The 24,065-nt window shown below is 47.4% G+C and overlaps 1 protein-coding gene across 2 annotated transcripts in view; it reads left to right on the plus strand.

Moving 5' to 3' along the window:
- The window catches only part of Cldn10 (claudin 10), a 74,559-nt gene that overhangs the window by 39,459 nt on the left and 11,035 nt on the right, over positions 1–24,065 (plus strand). Inside the window, exons 1-3 of one of the 2 annotated variants that reach the window (XM_021637092.2) lie at positions 16,661–16,957; positions 23,053–23,214; positions 23,302–23,383. In XM_021637092.2, coding sequence (XP_021492767.1) covers positions 16,738–16,957; positions 23,053–23,214; positions 23,302–23,383 — 464 coding nt within the window. In that variant the 5' untranslated portion in view covers positions 16,661–16,737. Of the gene's footprint in view, positions 1–16,660; positions 16,958–23,052; positions 23,215–23,301; positions 23,384–24,065 lie in introns of those variants that run through there. The other variant, XM_021637091.1, reaches the window with a different exon arrangement.

The raw sequence follows: 24,065 nt of genomic DNA on the forward strand, positions 1-24,065 counted from the left end.
ACTCCTGCACAGCCTATGACCTACGAAGATGTGCTGTGGCACACACAAATATGCAAATAAGTACATTTTTAAAAGATCTGGTTGGTTGGTATTGCTTTTACTAATGATGGTAAGAGCTGGGGATGGTGGCTCATGCACTAAAGGGGTTGAGGCAGGAGGATCCCAAGTTTGAGGCCAGCTGCACTGCAAAGAGGGTATTTGTCTCAGAAGACGATGAAAAAAAGATAGTGAAGACAAGCTTGTCGATTATCCTCGCCTCAAACCCAGTGTGGCCATAATGGAAGGGCAGTTTCATAGTTTAAAACCTAGATCATCCTTAACTTGAAAGGCAGCACGCCCTGCATGCTGACCACCCAGCTGTTAGCATACAATGATTTTTAGTGTCACCCACACCAACCAGAAAGGGTACAATCAGGTTCACAACTCCAGGTCCCTGTAGTTGTTCTTGGTTTGTGGGATCCTGGCAGGCAAAGGGGTAAATGGTTGCAGTCTGCCCACAGAACCCACTTCCTGTGCTCGGAAGGCCCATTGACATTTCCAGAGCTGCTGTTTATTTGGGGACGTGAGAGATGTTAAAGGCCTTTGTTTAAGCCACCGTATTTATGAATGGCGTGAGACAAAGACTCAGGCACATTTTAGGCAGTCGTTCGATCTCTCTGTAGGAAGGAAACGGGGTGTTGAATTACCAGAGAGTCAAGCCAGCTGGTGGGAAGCTGCCAAGATGGACTCCTGGCCACTTCTTCCTCCCGCATGCCTGAATACACTCCGGCCAAGGAGGGCACACGGCTCTCCAGCTTCAGTCTAGCAAAGGGAACCCAGAAACTGTATAAATGTGAATGAGTTTTTATAAACAAGGGCACACCTGCTAGCCACATGTTGAAAAAGTCCCTGGGTATATCAACTGTCTTCTGCATATGCTTTAATACTCTTTGGCCCACTGAAGTATCTCCCTAACAACACTGAGTTTATAGGAGGAGGGGTCACAGGACTGTTCTTCTGTCTTCTCAAATGAAATATAAGGGATGCTGCTTAGCTAGATTCACAAGCCAAGTTCTTAGGAAGGCCTTTGCCTACTCAACCGCAGCCCACACCCAGTAATTGGAAACCAGCCATCTTTCTTTTCTGTTTGTTTGTTTTGTTGTTGTTTTGGTTTTTGAGACAGGGTTTCTCTGTGTAGCCTTGGCTGTCCTGGACTCATCTTGTAGACCAGGCTGGCCTAGAACTCACAGCGATCCAACCTCTCTGAGTGCTGGGATTACAGGCTTGAGCCACCGTGCCTGGCTGGACCATCTGTCTTAAACAACAAAATACAGAGAGTTTAACTTGGAATACAATAACAGGGCTGCCGTTATTTTGTATTTGAAGTCCTCCTTAATTTTTAAATAAGGATTGCAGTGTGTTTAACTAGCAATATGGGTGTTGGGTTCCTAAAATAGAAAATCTCTCCATTTAAAGCCACAGACTCAATTTTTCGAGGAGCCAACTAGATAGTTGCTCACTCTACTATTTGTGCTTGAGGTGTAAGATGTGAGCGCTCAGCGTTTCGCTCTGGCTGTAATTAGACCTGTTGCTTGCTGATACTCCTCCTCTTCGTGACAGACTCATCTCTCAGGAAGGAACTGTAAGCCCAAAGAAACTTTTTGTCTATAAGCAGCCTTGGTCACGGTATTTTATCATAGTGACAGAAAAGTAACATATTCAAAGAAAAAGAAGATAGGTGTGTGTGTGTGTGTGTGTGTGTGTGTGTGTGTGTTTGAGTGTTTAAGAGCAGCTACTGGTTTCTTTGACTACACCAGTCTTCCATGCCATACACAGAATCGCTTTTTAGTGAGGCTTGAGAACAGATATTGCATTGAGGGATACCTTAACCTGGTAATTATAGTAGCATAAAAAAGGTAGAAAGAAGAATCCTTAAGGTCATACAAATTAAGAGATAGTCACTGCCCAGGCATTGTGGCACACGCCTTTGATCCCAGGACTTGGGTAGAGGCAGGCAGATCTCTGATTTTCAGGCCAGCCTGGTTGACAGGATGAGTTCTGGGACAGCCAAGGGCTATAACATAGAGAACACCTGTCTTGAAAAACAAAACAAACAAAAAAAGGAAGGAAGGAAGGAAGGAAGGAAGGAAGGAAGGAAGGAAGGAAGGAAGGCAAGGAAGGAAGGAAGGAAGGCAAGGAAGGAAGGAAGGAAGGAAGGAAGGAAGGAAGGAAGGAAGGCAAGGAAGGAAGGAAGGAAGGAAGGAAGGCAAGGAAGGAAGGAAGGAAGGAAGGAAGGAAGGAAGGAAGGAAGGAGGGAAAGAGTCACTGTCTATGGTTTGCCTGTGGGAGATAAGACATTTCAGCGTGGTTCTTATTAGAACAGACCATGCCCTCACTGAATGGCCACAAAGACAAGCAAGCCAGCAAGCTGAACTGGAGCAGGCTCAGGCTCGTGGGTGGAGCACAGCAGCTAGCCCGGGCCTAATCTCCTCCCATCCCCTTCCTCTTAACTGTCTACACAGGTCCCTTCCTCACCATTGACTCAGCGTTTCCACATGGACAGACACCCTTAGCGAGAGTAGACGGGGGTCTTTGCTCCGCAGCTTGCGGCACAGTAGTGCTATTACTTGAGCGCCGTAGATCCAGCTCAACATTACATGTCACCCAGACAGGTCATTTGTGTTCCGTGCTTCTTGGGAGGGATGTAGTCAGTGGATTTTATTTAGTTGTCCTAGCGCTGGTTTCTTTTCACATGCCTTGCCTCAGCTGGTCATCGGCACATACCATTAGCCCCTGGGAGCTGTAGGTAGGAGGTCCAGGAGTTCAAGATCATTCTAGGATACATAAAATAGCAAGTCTGAGGGGCCATCCTGGGCTAATGGAACTCCATCTCCTGAAGAAAAAAGTAAAACTAAAATTAAAAGTTCAAGCATTTAAAAGACTTTCTGAACTTACAGAATACACAGATATAAAAGAAAGTATTAACAGGACCGTGGGAGCTACTAGAACTTTTCATGAAGGAGAAATAAAGAAAGGAGCTGGGTCAAAGGTGCACCAAGGACATCCCAGATAATGGGAAGCCACTGACAGACGACACAAAGCCGTGTGTCACCTGTGTGGTGTTTAAATGGGAAGAGAACCAGGGGCGAGACGGTAGTGGGATGGTGGGAGAGCGGGTCGGTGGGAGAGCCTGCTCTCTGCTAACTCCATCAGGCCTCGAAAAGGAAGAACTTCCTTTGCACTGTTCCCCAGCATTCTCAATGTATCTGTGTGTTCTCCCAAGCCCCAAAGAAACCAGCTCATTCCACCTGCTTTTTCCGAGCAGAAAAGTCTCTTCCAACCCTGACAAAAGTCACAGCTGTGGGATGAATATGCACTGGTGTGTGTGTGTGTGTGTGTGTGTGTGTGTGTGTGTGTGTGTGTGACTGTGTTGTTTTAAACCGTTGTTTTCCAAAAAAATATTGGCCCCAGCAAACACTATAATTTAGCACTGGATACAACTGCAGAGCTGTAATTTGGAGCCTTCGCATCACTCTTTTTGCTTTGTGAACCCTGTCTTCATAGCGTCACTCCAGTCTGTTCACTCTCCTCTTTTCCCACACCTTTTGCAACTAAACCATGTTTAAGTCACTGAAATCATTTTTTTAAGACCACATTTAAATGTCCTGCTGGCTTTTTTCCAAAAGAGGGCACAAGTTTCTCATGAGAAAATAATCTTCGTATTTCACAAAATGTTGCTCACGACAGTATTGAATTCTGTAGCTGCTGTGCCTTGGTGCAGCATGTGGCAGGTGTGACATCATTCCTGCGTGTGAGCGGGAGTTAAAGGCCCTGTGCTTCTTCGCAGCAGATTCAGGAAGAAGCCGAGGGAGAGAGACAAGATGAAGTTAAGGGGTTTCTCTCTTGGGTAACCAAATCAAACTATGATAGAATGCTTTAAAACGAAACACTAAATGGGGAAAAGAAGAAAAGCAGTTTGCACAGTCTCCTAACTTTAGATGGTTTCAACTCCAGCCCAGTGTAAACAATCCCAGGGGGTGAGCAGGTTCAGACTGTGAATAAGGCGGTTAAAGGTAGACCAGGTTTTCAGAAGAGGACTTACTGATGCCTCTCTGTCTCTCTGTGTCTGTCTCTCTCACACACACTGACACACGTTTGTGTGTTTTGTGTTTACACCATCACTAAGATCGCTTATATCTCAGCAAAAAACACAGTATGCAGAACCCCTCACTTAAGAAACAGTATCAGATCTCTGAGTTCAAAGCCAGCCTGGTCTATAAAGCAAGTCCAGGACAGCCAGTCCTACACAGAGAAACCCTGTCTCGAACCTCGCCCACCAAAAAATAAAATAAAATAAAATAAAAAAATAAAAATAAAATAAAATAAAGTAGTGTGGATGGAAAAAGGGAGAGGAAATGCAGGCTTTAATCTCAGCTGTGCGTGATTTTTTCATGACTTGTGAGCATTTTGTCAAAGGGATGGCATGACATAAATGCAAATCATGGAGATGGGAAGCCATGCTTCGTGACAGCAAGGTACTTACTATAACTATCCCTAACTCAGCAGGAATTCATCTTGCCAAATCCTGTACATACAATGTACGAATTAATGTAAAAATTACAAATTAAGATTTAAAAAAAATTCACTCACAGAATGGAAGTTCCAAATCCAAAGTTCCTGCTTCTGTTGTTTTGTTTTGTTCACCTGATTCTTCCTTCTTTCTGTAACTGGGTTGAATTCCAGATAGTAATGGAACCAGGCTCCTCCCCCTAGTGCTCAGGCCTGTCCAGGGCATGGACATAATGGCTCAGCCAGGGAATAGCCATTCTGATTGACCTCTCACTCCAGAGGATGAAAGCAACTGTGTGCAGTGTTTCACTGAAACATTATCTGCTGACTGAGTTGCATTGCTGCCCTCAGCTTGGACCAAAGGATTCCCTTCTGCGAGAGCATGGAATGCATGCTTCTTCTCAATGTCCGGGTCTATAGTGACAGGACAGCACCAAGCTATGGATACAGTTTGGGTGGAAATTAACAGGACAGCAATCTTCTAAAACAGTGCCACCAACTGGAGGTGTGACTTGATGGAGACACTTCATTTAAACCACAGCCTCTGAAATGTAAGAGAAAATTTAAACCCAGGTTGTGCTGGCCAGTGATCCTGACTGTGATAAATGAGAAAGGGCGCTGGGTGTGATGGCACACAGCTGCAGTCCCCATGCCCAGGAGGCTGAGCTACAGAAAGAGCATCCCAGCCACCTCTAAAAACAAAAATAAAATTTAAGAGTACAAAAATAAATGGCTGAGAATGGAGGTTGGCTAGCACAGAATAAAGCCAGGCCTAGGGTCTCAGCACTTGGGAGGAGGAGACAGGAAGATCCGAAATTCAAGATCATCCTTAGCTAAATAGTGAGTTTGGCGTATATGAGACCCTGTCAAAAAGGAATGAGGGGGGAGTTCATTCTTAAAGGTGAGGTAAGGGGGGTGGGATTCATTCTTAGAGGCAGTTGCTTTCCTTACCTGTGAAGATGTAATCTCATGCCACGCCTACGCTCTTAACAGCAGTTTCATATGTGTGTAAATTACTTGTTTTAGAATCTGAACATGTGATGCTTGTTTGTTCAGAACTAGGAGAGTTAGGTAGCAGTGTCTAAGTTTCAAGGCTCAGGTGTTTGGATATTCTGTGCGTGTTACGCTTAATGAAACTTCTCCACAACAGTGGGCATAGGAAGTTCCCTGGCCGTTGACAAGTGTGTGATTTGAAACAGCAGGCGCATTGGCCACGTGGCCAGTGGCCCAGGGCCACAACTGAGAAGTCAGCAGCTGTGCATGCTAAATCGAGCTCCGCCAACCTGCTGAGGGGCCTTCTAAAAAGTGCTTAATTCCAGCCATGAAAATAAACATAGCGGCCAGTGCCCTGGAATAGAGCTAAAGAGAATTGGGTCGTGTGCTTAAAGTAAACCAGGCTCCTTTCACTCTGGGTTTCCTTCTCTTCTTGTTAGAGATAGGGAGGCTTTGGAGAGACGGGCTGTAGGTTCCTGCTTTAATTCTTAAAGGGCTGGTAGTCCTGGAGAAATCCCCAGCTGCAAACAGAGGTGGTTCCCCGGCAGGTGCATTTGCTCATACCAGCCCTTTAAAACATTGGGTTGCAGTCTCTTGCATCTCCCTTTCTATCAGCCAGCGATTGTTCATTTCCAAGGTATTTATGTATCTTGTGTAAAAAAAAAAAAAGCTAAGTGGCCAGTATTACACACGTCCACAATTACGCCTGTCATTGGCCTGCTCTCCAGAGCGCTTGGTAACTCTTGGTCTCACGGAAGGTTTTTCTTTTGAGACAGGGTCTCCATAGCTCAGGCTGGCCTCACACTCACTCTGAATCTGACGGTGACCTTCCACCTCTCGGTTCCACATCCCAAATGCTGGGTCCTGGCACGCACAGCCTTGCCTGTGGATGTGGGGCTGGGGATGGAGGGGGGGTTCTGTGAGTGCTCCACAAGCATTGCACACTCTGCAGCCCCAACCCTGCTGAGCGTCAGCGTTTCTCGGAAGGATGGGTTTCAGCGTCCTGGGCATGCTAATGTGTACTTTGCCTGCTCCTGAACAAACAGGACCATGCCTTTTTATGTCAGTGGCCATGACTACAACTGTGGCCCATCTTCCCTTTCCTAAAGGGAGCGTGAGGAGAAACAGTGGACTCCAGCTCTTCTGTGTGGTCACATGTGCTGAGGCTCCGTGGTTCTCTCAGCACTTTGGTCTGCTTTCACAGTCTTTATTTCCTCCCTTTATGGTTAAGCATCCCTTCAGTGGAAAACACCACAGGGCAGAAAAAAAAAAAAAAAAAAAAACAAACCAAGAAACTCCAAAACCCTCCCAGAAGTTGTCTGAACCACACACTGTGTGCCATGGCATGTATGTAACCCCCTCCCCAATCAATCCATCCATCAGCCAATCCATCCATCTATCCATCCATCCATCCATCCATCCATCCATCCATCCATCAATAGACAGAAGTAAATTTTTTTTTTCAAAAGCTGGACAGAGGTGGAGCATACCATTAATCTCAGCACTTCAGAGTCAGAGGCCAGTGGATCTCTGGGTTCGAGGCCAGCCTGGTCTACAGAGTGAGTTCCAGGACAGCCAGAGCTACATGGAGAAACCCTGTTTCAAAAAACAAACAAACAAACAAACAAACAACAAAAAATGTTTTCAAAAGAAAAGCTATGCTTTCTGAGTTAGAAGTACATTTAAAGTCTAAATGATAAAACATCAAATTCACAGCAAGGCTATAGATTGAAAGTGTTTATTCATAGAAGATTATTTACAAAGAAAAAGATTAGACAGTGCAGTAGTTTTGTGAGAGTTTACACTTAATGTTCCATCCGATAGTTTAAGTCCTTTACCCTTCTGAATAATAAAATCAATTTCAGTGATGATTTATCGAATGCTATAAAATGCCCATTTCTCCAGTACCCGTATTTTAATTTGTATTCCTCTCAGTCTCATCTGGAAGTGAAATGACATTGTGGAGCGCTGTGTGTCCTTTTCTCCTGGACAGTATGTGAACTCTAGAAACTGGAGGGCAAACAGAACGGCTTTCAGGCTGTTAACCAAATTTTATGGGCTGCTGTACTGGCGGTGCCAAAGAAACTACAATATAATCTTTCACACTGTGTTCTTAGTGCTGCAAAAAGCCACTGCAAACACCAGAGGATTACACAGAGGACAAATTGTGTGGGGAAGCTGCTGGCAGCGGGCATGTTTCTTCTTAGGAAGACCAATCAATCCCTCGAGTTCTGGAGGGAAGTCGCTCATGTAATCACAGGTAAAAACGCGACATTAACACTGTTCTTTAGATCTTCTCAGCACTCTCGAACACAGAAACAGCCGTTGCTCAGACCCGAAAAGCGAGGTTCTCTAAGGTGTTATCAATAGATGGCCCATTGCTGTTTCTTTTTCTGAGCATTCAGAGTCAGCTCTGACTGCACTAAAGAGCAATGCCCCCTCCTGGAGACCTCAGATGCCGGCCCTCACCTTCCACCTTGTTGGATGCAGTCTCTCACTGCTCTGCATGCTAGGCTAGCTGGCTCACAGGCCTCCCAGGATTCGGGACTTCACTCCCGTTTTGACATAGGTACAACTATAGTTAGGGTTACCCTGGCTGTGATGAAGCACCATGACCAAAGCAACTTGGGAAGAAAGGGTTGTCTTGCTCCTTCTGCTTTCTTCCTTATTTTTAAATTCTTTTTTAAAATTTTTTATTTTTATTAATTACAGTTTATTCACTTTGTATCCCAGCTGTAGCCCCTCCCCCATTCCCTCCCAATCCCACCCTTCCTCCCTCTTCTTCTCCTATGCCCCGTGTAGTCCATGGCAGCTTAGTGTCCACCTGCTTTAAGAAAGCAGGTGGACCATCACCCCAGGGATGGTGCCACCCACACTGGGCTGGGCCCTCCCTCATCAATCACTGAGTAAGAAAATGTCCTACAGAGCTGCCTGCAGCTGGATCTTACTGAGGCATTTTCTCAGCTGGGGCTCCCTCCTCACTGATGATTTTAACTTGTGTGGAGTTGACATAAAACTAACCAGGACAAATACCAGATACGGTGAGATCAGGGCTACATCCGGCTTTACCCAGGCTCTGGGGATCCAACTCACACATGTGCCACATCGATTCACTCGCTGAGCCATTTCTTAAGCCAGCAGGACTATACTTGAGAGAAGTATGATAGCTTTCAACTTTTAAATGTTATTCCCATCTTGCTTTTGGCAATTCTGATTTTTTTTTTCAGCATTGCGTTCAGATAAGTCTTCAAATGCATGCATTGAAAGAATAGACATCTGTCTGCCTCTGCCTTCTTGAGTGCTGGGGTTACAGGTGTGTACCACCACACCCTGCTGTGTGTGGTGGTACCAATCTCTTATACACACACACTCTTACTCTCTCACTCTTACACACACACACACACTCTCTCTCTCTCTTTCTCTCTCTCACACACACACTTTCCACAACTTCATTGCACCCCAAACCTTTTTCTTCTTCCCTTTTGAGAGAGCCATTTCCTCCTCCATGCTCCGTTTCCCTGAGCTGTTTGCAAAGGGACCGCCTCAGCCTCTCTCCTGAGGCAGCTTTGTCCTGGGACCTGTAGAGTGTTCCTGCACAGCTGTGTGTCCTCTCCACAGGGCAGGGCACACATGGTCCTCCTTAGACCCCACACACTCACAAATGCACTCACATATGCACATGGTCACAGGGCTCTTACCCTGGGCTTTCTCCTGTGCAGGCGCTCCGCCCTCTCGGTATTTCTGCTGGTTTCTCTTGTCCTGTGAGGTGGAACACGACCTGAGCCTTCCCTTCTCTACTTCGCCTGCTCTGTCATATGGATTTATGCTGATCTCAGGCAGCCCCAGAAGTGCCTTGCTAACCTGAGCTCCTTGCCCAGCCGTGCACGTGGTGCTTCACCCTGCCTCTTGGCCTTTCCTCTCGTGTCTCCTGGGATTCTGCCTTCTGTGGTTCCAAAGCTCCTGGTGACACTCAGACCTGCTCTAGCCAACAGCGCCATCCCCCCCCCCTCCGCTGACACCAGCCTCTGTGGTCCTCCTTCACTCATCTCACTCATCTCAGGTGTCATAGCCGGCTGTTTGACAAATCTTGTCAGCTCTCCCCTCTTTGGAAGCTGGAGAGATGGCTCAATGGTTAAGAGCACTGGCTGCTCTTCCCCAGGAGCTGGATTCAATTCCCAGCACCCACATGGCGGCTCGTACCTGGCTGTATATAATTCCTGTTCCAAGGGATCCGATACCCTCACACAGACATACATGCAGTCAAAACACCAACATACATAAAATAAAAATAAATAAGTTGTTTTTTAAGGGACCTTTTGCTCCCCGCTCTACTGCCCAGCTGATCTAGGTGGATTAATTTAGCACCCTCTGCCCCTCCGCCCTTGCCTCTCTACTGGGAACTTGGGGGGGGTCCAAAACACACGAGACACCCCTCCTCACCTCCAAAGTTGCTGAAGTCTCCCCGTCACACGCTGGGTGTGAGCTAAGGGTGTGTTTAGTGTTCATAGGGCTGCGTACAAGGTCTGCACGCCTGTGTAAACACACCTATACGCATGCACAGGCACGGGAGCTTAAACAGACATGCAGGCAGACGACACAAGAACAACAGACATGGACACGCATACATGAAGACACATGAAGATGCACAGACTTGCTGCCCTCACCTCGTCCTTGCTTCTTCTCAGCCCTGCCTTCCACTCTACCAACTGCATTCTGCAACAGCGGCAGCTCCGGCATTGTCCAGGCAAGCACGGCACACTCCGCTCTCTGGAACACTCCTCCTGAAGAGATCTGTAGGCGCTTTGTGTTCATTTCTTTCTTTAAGCCTTTACCCAGAGTCATCAGGAACGGCCCTGTGGCCACTTGGGACTTTAAAGCCACACTTTCCTTCTCAACACACATACTTCGCAGCTCTGTCCCCCCCAGCTTTCTCTGTCTTTGGCATATGTGGACTAATTGAGTGGGTTGTTTTTTGTGTCCCTTCCTGTTCTGGCTTCCCCAGTGGAATGTGAGCTGGTTCTGGGCAGGGTTTGCATGGCTCCCTCTCCCCGGGATGAGGATGCTGGAGCCGTCAGTGGAGGGATGATGCCAGCCCAACAGGGAGGGAAATGACCTCCAGGGTTGTTTGAAGGTTGTTCTCACAGAGAGGAGCCCCCAACCTCCAGAAGTTACCACCAGCTCATGCCGTCGTCCCCTGCCCAGCCGGCCCTCCCAGGTCCCGGTGCAGCTCAGCAGTGTCGGGTGCCTTGCCTTCTCCATCAACCGTTTCTGTAAAGCACGTCTGGCACACGGCAGCTGCGGTTGCCTGAAAGGACATGATGGGCCAGTGGAAAAAAAGTGGACAGGAAAGTGGCCTTTCATGTCTAAATGACCTTTCCTCCTTCATTTTAGTGTGCCTGGGTCAGCTGATATCAGTCAAAATTCCAGCCATGCGTGCTGGGGAATGCCTGTAGTCCCAGCACTCGGGAGGCAGAGGCAGGTGGATCTCTGTGAGTTCGAGGCCATCCTGGTCTATGGGTGAGTTCCAGGACAGCCAGGGCTACACAGAGAAACCCTGTCTCTAAATCAAATCAAATCAAAACAAGCAAACATCAGCAGAAAGCAACACGAGGGGGAGAGCTTAGAGCACAGGGAACAAGAGCCTCAAGAACAGCATCTTCAGGGCAGCGAGGGGGTGGGAGGGTCGCACTGGCCCAGTGTCCCTCTCCTGTCGGCTGTGTTAGCTCAGAGCCACCAGGACTCAAAGCAGGAGGACACGAACAGTACAGAGTAGCTGCAAACGCATGTGTGTGTGTGTGTGTGTGTGTGTGTGTGTTGTGTGACTGTGTGTGTGTGTGTGTTTATGAGTGTGCGTGACTACGCATGTGTGAGTGTCGTGTGAGTGTGTGTGCCTTCACAGAAATGTTCCCGATCTGAAGTATGCCATAGTGGAGAAGCATCGCTCTCGATGAAGCACCCTACTGAACTTCAATTCACCTGTTGCAAAATCTGCTCAACGTGCTGCAGTTACTGAGGACACTGGGCACCTGTTCAAATACTTCTACTTACGAAAACAGTTTTCCTGAAAAATAAATGTGAGTGGAGTTATCTGGAGTTGCTTTAATTCAGGTTCTGTGTTTGCTCTTCCACTTGGTGGGTGTGGAATGAGTTACTGCATCTGAGCTACAGAGAGCTGTCTTGCTGGGAAGCAGTTTCTCAGCTGACTGTAGAGCTGAGCTGAGCTGGCAGTGAATCCACGAGCAAGCCCTGTGCTGGTGCCTGTGCTTGTCCGTCTGTCTGTCTGTCTCTTTCTGTCTCTCTCTCTCTCACACACACACACACATTAGCTCACAAGAATGAATTATAGTACAGAAAACCAGGACAGTGAAAAGATTCTCCCTCATTCCTAGCAACTCCCACCCACCAGACCGCCCACTCTGGTTTGAACTTAGTTTTCTATTGAACTTCCTTTGGCCTCACCCCGGCCCCGCCCACTGGTTTCCTGGTCTCTCTCTCTCTGTCTGTCTCTCTCCCTCCCTCTCTCTCCCCTGACCTCTTTATTGGCAGTCCAACACCTTTCGCCCTTTGAGTTTAAAATTTGCAAAATGATTTGTCCACATTCACTGACAGTCAGTCTACTTCTAAGCAGCCCTAACTTCTGTGCTCTGACACTGGGTCTGGAGGCTGGCTTGGCTGTAGTGCCAGGCTTTCCGTGACTCCAGGGCTGCTACGTAAGCACTCTGCCAGCTGAGCCTCATTGCCTCCAGCCTGGGCCACACCATTTGCGTAGAAGACGTAGGCAGGCAGTGTGATATGACTACAGGTGTGCATCCGTTATTTGTATCCACCACATCGCAGACCCTTGCACACATTGTGTCTAATCTTCACAAGAACTTTGAAAGAAGTCACTTTCCTCTACCGTTATTAGTTAGGGAAGTGATGCTGAGCCAGAGAAAGCAGGAGAGAGAATTCCCACGTGTGTCCATGCCCTGTTCTCTGTCCACCACATTACCTACTTATAAGTAGATTGACCAACCATGTTATCATGTTTCTAATTTTAAGAAAAGAGAACATGAGACTAGATATATAGTTTTTTGTTTGTTTGTTTGTTTGTTTTTTAAAGATTCTTCCCATACACCGCATCTATAAACACAGCTTCTTTTAACCATGTGGGCGGGGCTGGAAAGTAAAGCGCTAAGGCCGCCAAGGCAAGGCCTTAGTCTTTGTTGCCGTTGTCCATGGATGGTCGGGTGAAACCCTGGGAGGCTAAAGCAGGAAAACAAAATGACTTGAAGAAAATAAACACGCCTTTGCTGGCCATCCTGGGTGAGTGGATCGAGCATAGCTCACCGGACACTCACCGACAAGCAGAAAGCACCCTGTCCAACTAGAAGCTCAGGGGTTTCCGGTATCCCAGAGTGAGACGCACCCCGAACAGAAGGATATTCAGCCATGAGCTGCTGAGTCCAGACCTTCCCAAAGTGTCTCAAACGGGAAGGAGTGTTTCCAGGTAATGCCTGAGAAGCAAACCTCAAGATACACGCATCAACCGTCCTTGGAGACATTCTGATGAGTGGGTCCAGCCTCAGGTTGAAAACGGAAACACAAGGCAAAACCATTGGTGTGTTTACAACCTGACAACAAAGGAAAACATTAGTGTAGATGAATGTTTACATATGCGTATGTACGTAAATGTACAGTGATGTGCACAGGCATTCATGCGTATATAGCGATGCATGGGTAAAAGTGTTCATTCCCTGAGTAGTCTTGTCATTCTAGTTTTTATACTAAGTAGATTTCAAGCGTCACAGAAACTTAAACAGAGCACCAAGGGTGACTAGCATTAGGGAGAGGAGCACAGACACGCTATTTTAATAATACTTTTGGCATCAGTGCCTTTTTAAAAACAGATACTTGCAACAATATTTGGTTGCTAAGTAGCTGTTTAGATGACGCTGTTTTATTTATTTGATTCCATTTCGTCCCAGTTGGTTAGCAGCGTTGCCACCTCACTGGAATCTAGGAAGGAGCTAAGGAACACAGAAACCAAATTTGCTGCTCAGAAAATCCTTGCAGTGCGTTGAAAGGCACACCTGTATTCTTTGGCAGGTGAACTGGATCTCAAGCAAAGAATTTCTGCAAATCTCTCCTTCAGTCAGCCAAACTGGTTTCACTCCTGTTGTACAGCTGGGGTTGGCGGTAGGGATGGGAGTGCAGGGAAATCCTGTTTTTCCTTAATGACCACAATAATAACTTTTAAATGGAAGGGATGATGCGTTTCAGGGCATAGAATATCTGCAAGCAGAGTTTGTAATTTCCACATGGGTTAGTGCTTCCATAGTAGAGAAGGATGCTTTGTTTAACGGACAAGTTGTGATTAAGATGTTACACTAAATTAGGAAAGGCTATTTTCTCTACTTAAGAATAGTGTGTTATGAATAGTTAAATGTAAGTATCAGTGAGCTGAATGCCAGTGAAAATATGAAAGTGTTTATCACCTAAAAGTACTCCTGTAAACCACTTTGCAGACTAACCGCAAAGGTTATTTGGGACTGCATCATCTTAAAGCGAGACATTTCTCCTTCTTTTTAAATATCCTCTATGTGGTCCATTTCCGTTTTCTGCACATTTTTATGTTGGATTGCACAGGGCTCTGTAATACCCTCAGTGTTCTCCTGACTACATCGTTTAGGGCTTAGGACATCTAAACAAGGCTTGATTCCTTACGCACTGCTCTTTAGACACTTAAGACAGCATTTTCCCATTCTTGCAAGCTCAAAAAATATAACTTTTTACATATGTGATGCAGTCTCGGGAGCTTAACATCGTCCAATCCTGTAGACAGGGCAAATAATAAAAGAGAGAGACATCAGTCAAGGGCAGAGGCGTGACGACCCTGGTGGAGGAACGAACAGCACGGCCATCTAAGGAACTCAGGAATTGTTTCCAGCACTTCCCGCTTGCTTTAGGTTGAAACTGTGCCGCAATCTCTACAATAACAGAATACTTCTATTTTTAAGTTTTCAACAAAGAGATTAATCTTTCGCCCTCTAACACACAGCATCTGTTATGTAAACGGTTTGCATACATATTCATGGCTCTGCCCTGTGCCCTGTAAGCCCCCCCAGTGGCTCATACTGGGAGCTTTGAAATCCCTGCCACCACCCTGGAGGTTTTGGCTTCATTAGTGGGCGATACAGTATGACAGGCCACGGGTTCTTGGAGTTCTTCCTTGGAATTTGGAATTTCTTGCTTCTGGAAGTTAGGTTTGCATAGCTCATGGCTGCTGGATTGTTTTCCCCAAGTGCAACAGGCAGACATACATTATATTTAAAATTTCAGAAATAAGAAACAATTTTCAGTTACCATTTTAAACAGTCTGCCTTTGGATCCAAACAGTGGAATTTACAGCCCCTCACTTGCTAAGCAGATCCTGGCGACCGACCGCAACTCTAAACATAGTTTTGTATCAAAATATTTTTGTGTCAGTGTTCTACCTACCACATAAAAACAGAAATGATTAACAAATTATCAAAGCACAGCAAGAGCCTGTGAACAGGACAAAGAAATAATTTAGGTAACACTAATTTTAACCAACTTCACAGAGAATTGCAGGCTCAAAATACAAAACCAGATGAGGAATGAGGTTCAGAAAGAAATCTGACATGAAACTATGACCAAGGCAGGAACCCAGAGATGGGAACAGGGTCCCCAAGCTTTGCTCTTAAGCTTGACCCACCAGTGAACCCGCAGGAACACACTGGGACACGCTAGGATCCAGACCGGAACAAGAGGTGACTATGTCTGCCTCCCACCAAATCAAACTCACCCTCACACTCATTTCCACAGCCATGAGACGTCCGACGCGCGACCTACCTGAGGCTGCACAGCAAGAGCGAGTCTGATGTGTTTCCTCAGGGCTCAGAGTGCAGTACTGGGTAGAAATCGGGAAGGGGTGGACTTAGGTCCAATATTGAAAACGATTCCAAAAGGGTGGTCGAGGCAATACAGCTATAGACATCTGGTATACGCTAAGCCCCTGCCCTGGGGTGCGGACTATCGCTTCAACAGTATTCCACAGACAGGCGGAGCGGAGAGTGGAACCTGTCTCCTATGGTCCTTTGCAAAGCTGGTCAGTGTCCAACTTTGTGTCCGCTCCACGGCCACCCGGTCACTTCAGGTCTGTGTTCCCCTTGGTTAAAAAAGAAAAAAGAAAAAAAAAAAAAAAAAAAAAGGCAGCGAGCAGTTGCATTCTTCACAATGGGCCCGTCGGCCTGTGTGGAGGTTGGGAAACTGGGCTAGGAACTTGCTTCTCTGTAGCTGACTGATTTATGTTTTAGACCTTTGGTTACTTTTGGCAAAAAATGGGTTCTGAAAGGTCACACCAAGAACTGCAAGAGCTCTAAGTGGACAATAATAAGCCATAATGAAGCCAGTGTCTTTGTTCTCTCGTTTATGTCCAGAGTTGTGACCTCGGAGCTGGAAGGAACCCGGCTCCCTGTGTTTATCTTGAGACAGCAGAGAAAAGATGAATGAATGAGTTTATTCTTCAGAGAGGTGGGAAATGTGGAGGTAGCTTTAAAAGGCTGCTGGGGGTTGGGAGGAGGGCTCAGCCGGAACAGGAAGACCCAAGTTCAGATCCTCGGCAGCCCTGTAACAGCTGAGCAAGCTGGCTTGCACCTTGAGCGCTGGGCTGGGGCGGTGGAGCTCACGGGCCAGCCAGCTTGCCAAAATGCTGAGCTCCTAGTTCCCAGTGACCGACTCACACATTGCACACACTAACACACACATGCACACTCGAGCAAGACAAAAACAAGAGTTGTTAAGGGCCGACTGGGAAGCAAGCTCTCTGGAGCTTGGAGTCAGGCCGGAGCCACACTGGGCGAAGAAGAACGGCAGAACTTTAAGGGCCAGGCCAGTCCCAGGCCCTCCTGCGCGAGCCGAACAGGGTCACCCCAGCATGCGTGGGCACACTCCGCCCTCAGCGCTCAGCAAGGCGAGGCTGCGGCGGTACCGCGCCGTGTCCTTTCGGGGCACACCCGGGCACGCGGCGAGCCGAGCGCTCTGCCGCGGGTGGGCGGGGCCTCGGGCGGGCGGGGCGGGGCCTCGGGCGGGCGGGGCGGGGCCTCGGGCGGGCGGGGCGGGGCCTCGGGGCCGGGCGCGCGGGGGTCGCCGCGCCGAGTGGGAGAGAGCGCCAGCGCTGCTGCAGCCGGCGGCATGGCTAGCACCGCCTTGGAAATCATCGCCTTCGTAGTGTCCATCTCGGGCTGGGTGCTGGTGTCCTCCACGCTGCCCACCGACTACTGGAAGGTGTCCACCATCGATGGCACCGTCATCACCACCGCCACCTATTTTGCCAATCTGTGGAAGATGTGCGTTACCGACTCCACCGGTGTCGCCAACTGCAAGGACTTCCCCTCCATGCTGGCGCTGGATGGTCTGCATCCCTTCGGGGCCCCCATCCCCATCCCTGCCCCTCGCTGGCTTTCCTGGCGGGCGCGCCCTCGCAGGGACCCCCGGGAGGGAGGCCGGGCCTCACTGCCCCGAGAGGGTCTATGATCCCCAGAGGGCTTTCCGGGACCCTGGGAACCCTGGGTGGAGAAGCGTAGATTCGATAGGTGGTTGGGAGCGACAGGGCTATTTCCCAGTCTGTCTGGAAAGAGCAGGGCACAGAGGGTTGCCACCCACCACCAAATTCTCCTTCTCCTTAAATGACCACAGCTGAGATCCATGAATGCTCGCCCTGAGAGCCCGTTAGTCGGTTCGCTGAGACTTTGAATCGCCAGGCACAGAGAAGGGGGAAAAGAACCATATTGCATTTTTTGTTGTTGTTGTTTTCCTTAAAATCCCTCCTACAGACTTGAGCTTAAAACTTCCTCTAAGTTTCAGGAAAATAAGTATTGCCCATGCGGGGGTGAAGTGGCTGCAGAGGGCAGGGAACGCTGGCCAGCACGAATCAACAGAACGAGAGAGTGCACTTCCAAGTTTCGTGCGAGCATTCTGGGTCTTCCTCACTTGGTTTTTTTTTTTTGCAGATAGATATTGACATAGAAAGCTGGGTGTTTAGTTTCCAGAATACAGTCGATACAGCACCAGCACAATGCTCGCTCGAGTTCTAGGCTCTTCCAGGATTTTACACGCAACTAAATGGACTCGGGCAGAAACTTAAGAAGAGCAGCTTGCGTTACTTCTAGATTTGAGGTGTTTTCCTTTTCTTTATTATTCCTCTTGCATTTTTTTATTTGCCTAGCTGAGTAAATAGAAGACTTGATTCCCCTAAGACAGTGCTTGCCGCAAAAAGCAAGCTGTTGCTCAATTTCAGTGTCGGGTGGAAGCTGGTAGAAGGCCCAGGGCTGGGCCCTGCTGTGTAAAACAAGTGGCTGGAACACTGGTGATTGCATGCATCGCTGCGGAGTTTCCTGTGCTCAGCAGAGCACACACTCGAGAGACAACAGACTAGCTCTTGTTTCTGTGGTTTACATTCCGGAACATGGGATTCACAATATGTTCTAGGACTATTCTGTTTGTAACCCCATTGTTGAGATAGCTAGGACAGTTGGGGGACAAGGAAGAGGAGAGAGAGAAGGCAATACTCCCTCAAGCGTTGAGGACAGACAGTGGGGTTTCCCTCTGTGTATCTGCTGTGAGGGTAGAAATGCTCTGTGGCTCAGGCAGGCTGGGTACAGACGAGGATATAGGACACGGTCCCGGCATCAAGACCGTGAGTTAGGCAGGCATTGGACATGCCACTCATATATGCACATAGGCAAAGTGGGCATGCTCACATGACCAGAAACATTTCTTCAACCAGAAATGATATGTTCCATACTATTCTTAAATTAACAGCATCGCTGCAGTTGGTACAGATAGAGAAACTTTTTAGCTGCTGCCTAGGCCTCACTAGTCTGGATACCCTGGTGGGCACTGGCCCCTTTCCACCTGTCCTCTGCTATCAGCGCCTTGCTGGAATTCTTACTAGTCACCCCTTCGTGTGCCTGTATGTGCTGTACACCGCTCTGTTGCCAGACCAGAAGAACATACATGTTGATATCCAGTTCACACTTCCAGATTGCGTTCTACCAAGAGCATCAGGGCGGCTGCTTTGCCACTTCCTCGCCTCCGTTCCCATGCAGAGTTGCACATTATAGCTGTGGTCTTACTTAAAATGTTGCTTTAATCTGCTTTCTCCTTGCTGAGTCTGGCCATTTAAGCTTATTTATTGGCCATTTCCCCTTTTTTCTATTTATATCTCATGACAAGACTTGTGTTGTTTCTTCTGCTTTGTGTGTGTGTGTGTGTGTGTGTGAATCCCAGATTCCTTTGTGCAATCTGAGCCCAGTTCTTGTCTAAGTGATGCCATTTTTCCATGCTGAACGTTGACAACGATGCTGGAATTACAACTATCGTTCTGCCCCTTGGTGATTTTGCCCTCTGCTGTACTAGTAAGCACATTTTCAACTATGAGAGACCAGGGCCCAGCCACAGCTACTTTTTCACACAAAAGGGAGTTGGTCTCCCCTCCCCACTACAAGTGGAACTTTCCAGAGCAGTGCCCTCCCTCCCAACCCTGCCATCTCTCTACCTTGGATTTCCAGGACAGGTATGCTGGGTGCTGGGCCTGGTATTTGAAGTACAAGGAGAAAGCCACCTTCCTTTGGTCTCTAGTGGCTACAGACCAGAACAGTCCTATGTTGGCCCTGCTTAAGCCAGGCGTAGGCTCCGCATTGGAAATGCCAAGAGAAAAGGTTGGTGACTCATGCTACATTGTGGGAAATGTCCTAGCTGGAGTCAGGGCTCTGGTTTCTCATCCTCTGGAGGAATCACTGTGGCCTCAGATTTCCCTCCAGGATTCGTGAGGTGTGGCGAAGCTAACACATAGATTGTGGGCTGTGCTGTGTTAGCAGGCAGTCACAGCCGCCTAGATTCTACCTTGGAAGGGGTTCTCTGGCAGTTTCTTACCCACATGCCATTCACCCTGTGATTCTTCTCCAGTGATGGAGATGCAGAGAGATCGTTCGGTATGAAGGACGCGCAGTGTATTAATGGGAGTGTGGGAACTGACATTCAGCGGCTTGCCTTCCCTCATCCACTATTCTTTGCACAAACACACCAAGCTACTAGGATAGCAAGAGCCTGCACTCCTGCCCATTAATCAGCAGCTTAGTAGGCTGCTGATTTGCAGCTGGAAGTAAAGGGCACATCTTTGGAGAGACATTTACTTTTCAAGGGTTACCTTGAAGGCTTCTTGCATCTCCTTTGATCCGAGAAACCGTCTGAAAACTCCACAGTTGAAGGAACTGTTGGTTTCTATTTCCCACTAACCCACGCTCCAGGGAAGCATGCTGGGACTTCTGTGCCGGGTTCTTTTCTCATGTGCCACCCATTTTTGCTAATGGGGGTGTTAGCCATTTCTTGCAGGAGAACTAACTATAAATTATACCTTGAGAGCTTCTAAGTAAGTACATTCATGCCTCAGCACTTTAATGTGTTAATTAGCTATTAACGGTGTCAGTAAATTAGACCTGTCAGAAATAATGGCCTCCTTGACTGGGCGTTTGCTGCCACTTCTCTTGATGATGTGACTTCTAAGTTTGCCCTCGGGAGCTATTAAAAGTGGGGTGTAGAGGTCCGCCTTGTGAAAGATAAACTCTGAGAGTGTGCTGGACTCACCGAAGGCCTGAACTTCTGAATGTTTTAAGGACCGGCGGGCCCCAGTTCACAAACCTCAGGCTAATTAGCACTACAACCGTTCCTCTCATGGCTGGCAGCCCATTACAGAGAAATCAGGACAGCCATTGTCCTTACTGCATGCAGAAAGCTAGCAAGCTGTCCTTAGCGTTCTTGGAGCCAGAGTGGAGCTCAGTGCCCTGCACACCACGGTTCTGGGTTGCGGTGAAGAAGGACCAGAGCTAGACAGAATGAGAACTGGCTTGGTGCCCCACCTGCTCGAGCCTGTGCCTAGATCAGGCAAGGTCAGAGAGAGGAGACTTCAAATTGAGAGATGCAGGGGGAAAAATCCTTTTTCTGAAGTGTAAAAACTGCTGTTCTTTTCCCTGCCTTGCGGGCTGAATGGGTTGGACTGGCACCCTAACCAGCGTTTACCATGGAGGGAAACGCATTCCCTGTTCTAAATGACCGACCTGTAGAACTTCGCCCTTGGTAAATTCCAGACCATCTCTGTCCCTGCGATAGAGCCTGTAAGAAAGCTGCTGCAGCTGTGGATTGCCGTGCATAATGAAGTAATGTGTTTCTGTCTTTCCCAAATACATGTACACATGAAAGTCTCCTTTTCCCCACGGTTTTCCTGTCCTGGCTTTCAGTGGCCCAAGGGCAACTATAGTCCAAAATAGTAAAGGAAGATTTCCAAAATTAAAGAATCTATAAGTTTTGAATACATCTTATTCAAATCAGCTGTTAATTATTCTATTTTACTTAATTATTATTATTATTATTATTATTATTTGAAACAGTGTCTCACTGGGGAGCTTAGGCTAGCTTTGAATGCATCCTCCTGCCTCCTCGTCAAAGTTCTGGGCTTACAGGCCTGTGCTTCCCAAGCACAGCCTATATTCTGTACTTAATCTGTAAATTTTTATCATGTATTTATAGCAAAATGTGTATATAGAGGTCAGTATTATTTGTGATCTCATGGGAGTTTTGAAACAAAACATATCCCACACTGACCAAGGGTACTGCTGCATTTGTGTGTGTGTGGTTTTTGTGTGTGGTTTTGTGTTTATGTGTGTTTGTGTGGGCCCACATGGGTGTGTATCTATCCTTCTACGTTTGTTGGTTAATGTCTGCATCCAGAATTAAGCTAAATGCAACCTATTTGCTGCCTGTAGTTTTTGTGGTCAACAGGGAGCCGCTTTTGATGGTCCCTGCAGACACTTGGACTTTTTAAGGTGGTGGGAGGCCTTCTCTCTGTCTTGTTTCCGCTCTTGTGCTGTACCTAGAAGCCTCCTGGCTAAAGTTTAAAATAGATTCTGGTTCAGCGTTTAGTAGTAGAGACGCAGACACACACACACACAGACATAGTTACTCACACACACGTAAACACACATAGACATATTCACACTGAGACACACAATAGACACACTCACACATAGACACACTCCCACAGACACACATAAACATACACAAACATACTCATACAGACACACAGACATAGACACAGACACATAGACACACACACTCACACACACATAGACACACTCACACACACTCAGCCTTGTAGCACCATTGTCGTTAACAAAAGAAGCCTCCATTGTCCCACATCACTGAAAATAAGTTTCTTCTGCTGTTTTCAATAGTCTCTGCATCAGTGAAATCAGTTTTGCACTATAAGGCTGGAGGGCATTGCCACGGCAGTCTGAGTTTATCAGGAAGGAACAGCTCCCCGTGCTTTCGACATGGATGATCCTAGGAACAGGACTCAAACCTTAAATTCCATTCTTTTCCACAGAAGCACAGACAGGGGACCACGAACATTTATTCCACGAGTATATAATTATCGGCTTGCTCGTATTAATTATCGTTGGCTTTGCTTGGACACTAAATAACGACAGGGCGCTGTTGCTTATGTTGACACGTAGGGGGCTTTTTGTCCTTTTGCTTTTATTAGAAAGGCTTAATTCCCAGGGTAAACACGGTGTGTGTGTGTTTGCTTACTGTATTTGCCTACCCCTGGTATGTGCCCTCTCGCTGCATCAGATGGAAACAGTGTTGTTTCCGACTGGCAAGAAAGTGGCTTGTGTGGGAATGCTCTATTGCTTTGACTTCTGTTAGTTCAGAATGGGTCGGTACCTGCCCCAAAGCTCTGCTCAAGTTCAGCACCCAGCTACGCAAATAAACTACAGCTGAGAACATGACTGGTCCAGGAGGAGCGAGCTGACAAGCTAACACAGGCTCTCATTTGAATCCAAACAGTTGGCTTGATGATAAGTTCCTCTTCTTTTAGGCAATGTTTCCTAAAGCTCAACTTTATGATAAGCACCCTAACAATAGTAGTGGCACTAAAACAATTCTTAGATTCACCGTGGTTCACTAACATATGCTGGCTAGTCTCACTTACAAACTTCCACTGATATTGGGAGAGCTTGCTGCCCAGTTGCAAACATTCTGATTTTATAGTGCCAGACCCCACATGGTGTCTGTGGAGAAGGCTGACACCCTAACGACTTTGAACGAGAGGCTTGACCTTAATAATCCATTCCACGGTGGGATCCTTTCTCCAGTTCTCCAGCTCATCCTCGGCAAGTCACAGAACCTTTGCATACCACAGTTTCCACCTCAGTAAATACAGGAATGACAGAAAGATCTAGCCAGAGGCTACTCATAAGGCGGGCCTTAAAGTGTGTGGCACAGAACGGGCTTCTCGGGCAGGTTCGCTTGCATGTATTAACCTTCGTGTTACTGTTTTTTCCCACCGAGGCAGTCTAACGGCCCTCCCACGTGACCGTGCAGAGCGAGGCTTGCTTTCTGGAGAGCTGTGCGCTCTGTGATGACATAAAGGACCTGCTCTGATTACAGGTTATATCCAGGCGTGCAGAGGACTCATGATCGCCGCCGTCAGCCTGGGCTTTTTCGGGTCCATCTTTGCACTCTTTGGAATGAAGTGTACCAAAGTCGGAGGCTCAGAAAAAGCCAAAGCGAAAATTGCTTGCTTGGCTGGGATTGTATTCATATTGTCAGGTAAACAGTAACCTCCAGGTGAACAAGGGCTTCTGGGTGGTGATGGCACAACTCTGACTGCAGCGCTTTCCCGATGGTGTTTTGCAGGTCTGTGTTCCATGACAGGCTGTTCGCTGTATGCAAACAAAATCACAACCGAATTCTTTGATCCTCTCTATATGGAGCAAAAGTAAGTGTTGTTTTCAGTCTCTAAGTTCCTAACTCACAGAAAAAAAATAATGCAAATAAGTGTCTAATATTCTACACAGCTTTTGAAAATGAAATTTGTTGGTAAGTGGAAGTCTCTAATATCAAATTTTAAGGGTCATAAATTTTACATCATAAAATCGAAGGGAATTCAGGAAAAGTTGGAGTGACGGAAGATGGGAGGAAAAGAGTGCTAAGCTATGAGATGAAACGCTCAAAAGCTTGCCCTGATTGTTCATTCGAAACCATGTTTGCTCAGTGCTAGCCTCTGGGCCTCGTGAGTTTGCCCCACCTAGCCAGCACCGTGAGGCTTTCCGGCAGAGCTGCAGGGGCGTGGCGCCCACCCCTGCTGGCGAGTGCCTCGGACTAACATGTCAGCTTTTCGGTTGGTTATTGTTTCTGAGCTAAGGGCCGCTGCTTTTTATAGGGTCCCTATGATTATTTCTTTAGATTGGGGAAACCACAGGGACTCCAAATGAGAAATAATCAAACATATATTAGACCTTTGCCTTCATAAAACTATGCTGACACACTTCTATAGGAATAGGAGTGTGTGTGTGTGTGTGTGTGTGTGTGTGTGTGTGTGTGTGTGTGTGTTTGGGGTGGGGTGAGGTGGCGTGGGGGTGTTTTTGCTCTCAATCAGGCTGGCAATTATATTTCAGGCT

Source organism: Meriones unguiculatus, chromosome 9, assembly GCF_030254825.1.
Source record: "Meriones unguiculatus strain TT.TT164.6M chromosome 9, Bangor_MerUng_6.1, whole genome shotgun sequence".
Lineage (NCBI taxonomy): Eukaryota > Metazoa > Chordata > Mammalia > Rodentia > Muridae > Meriones > Meriones unguiculatus.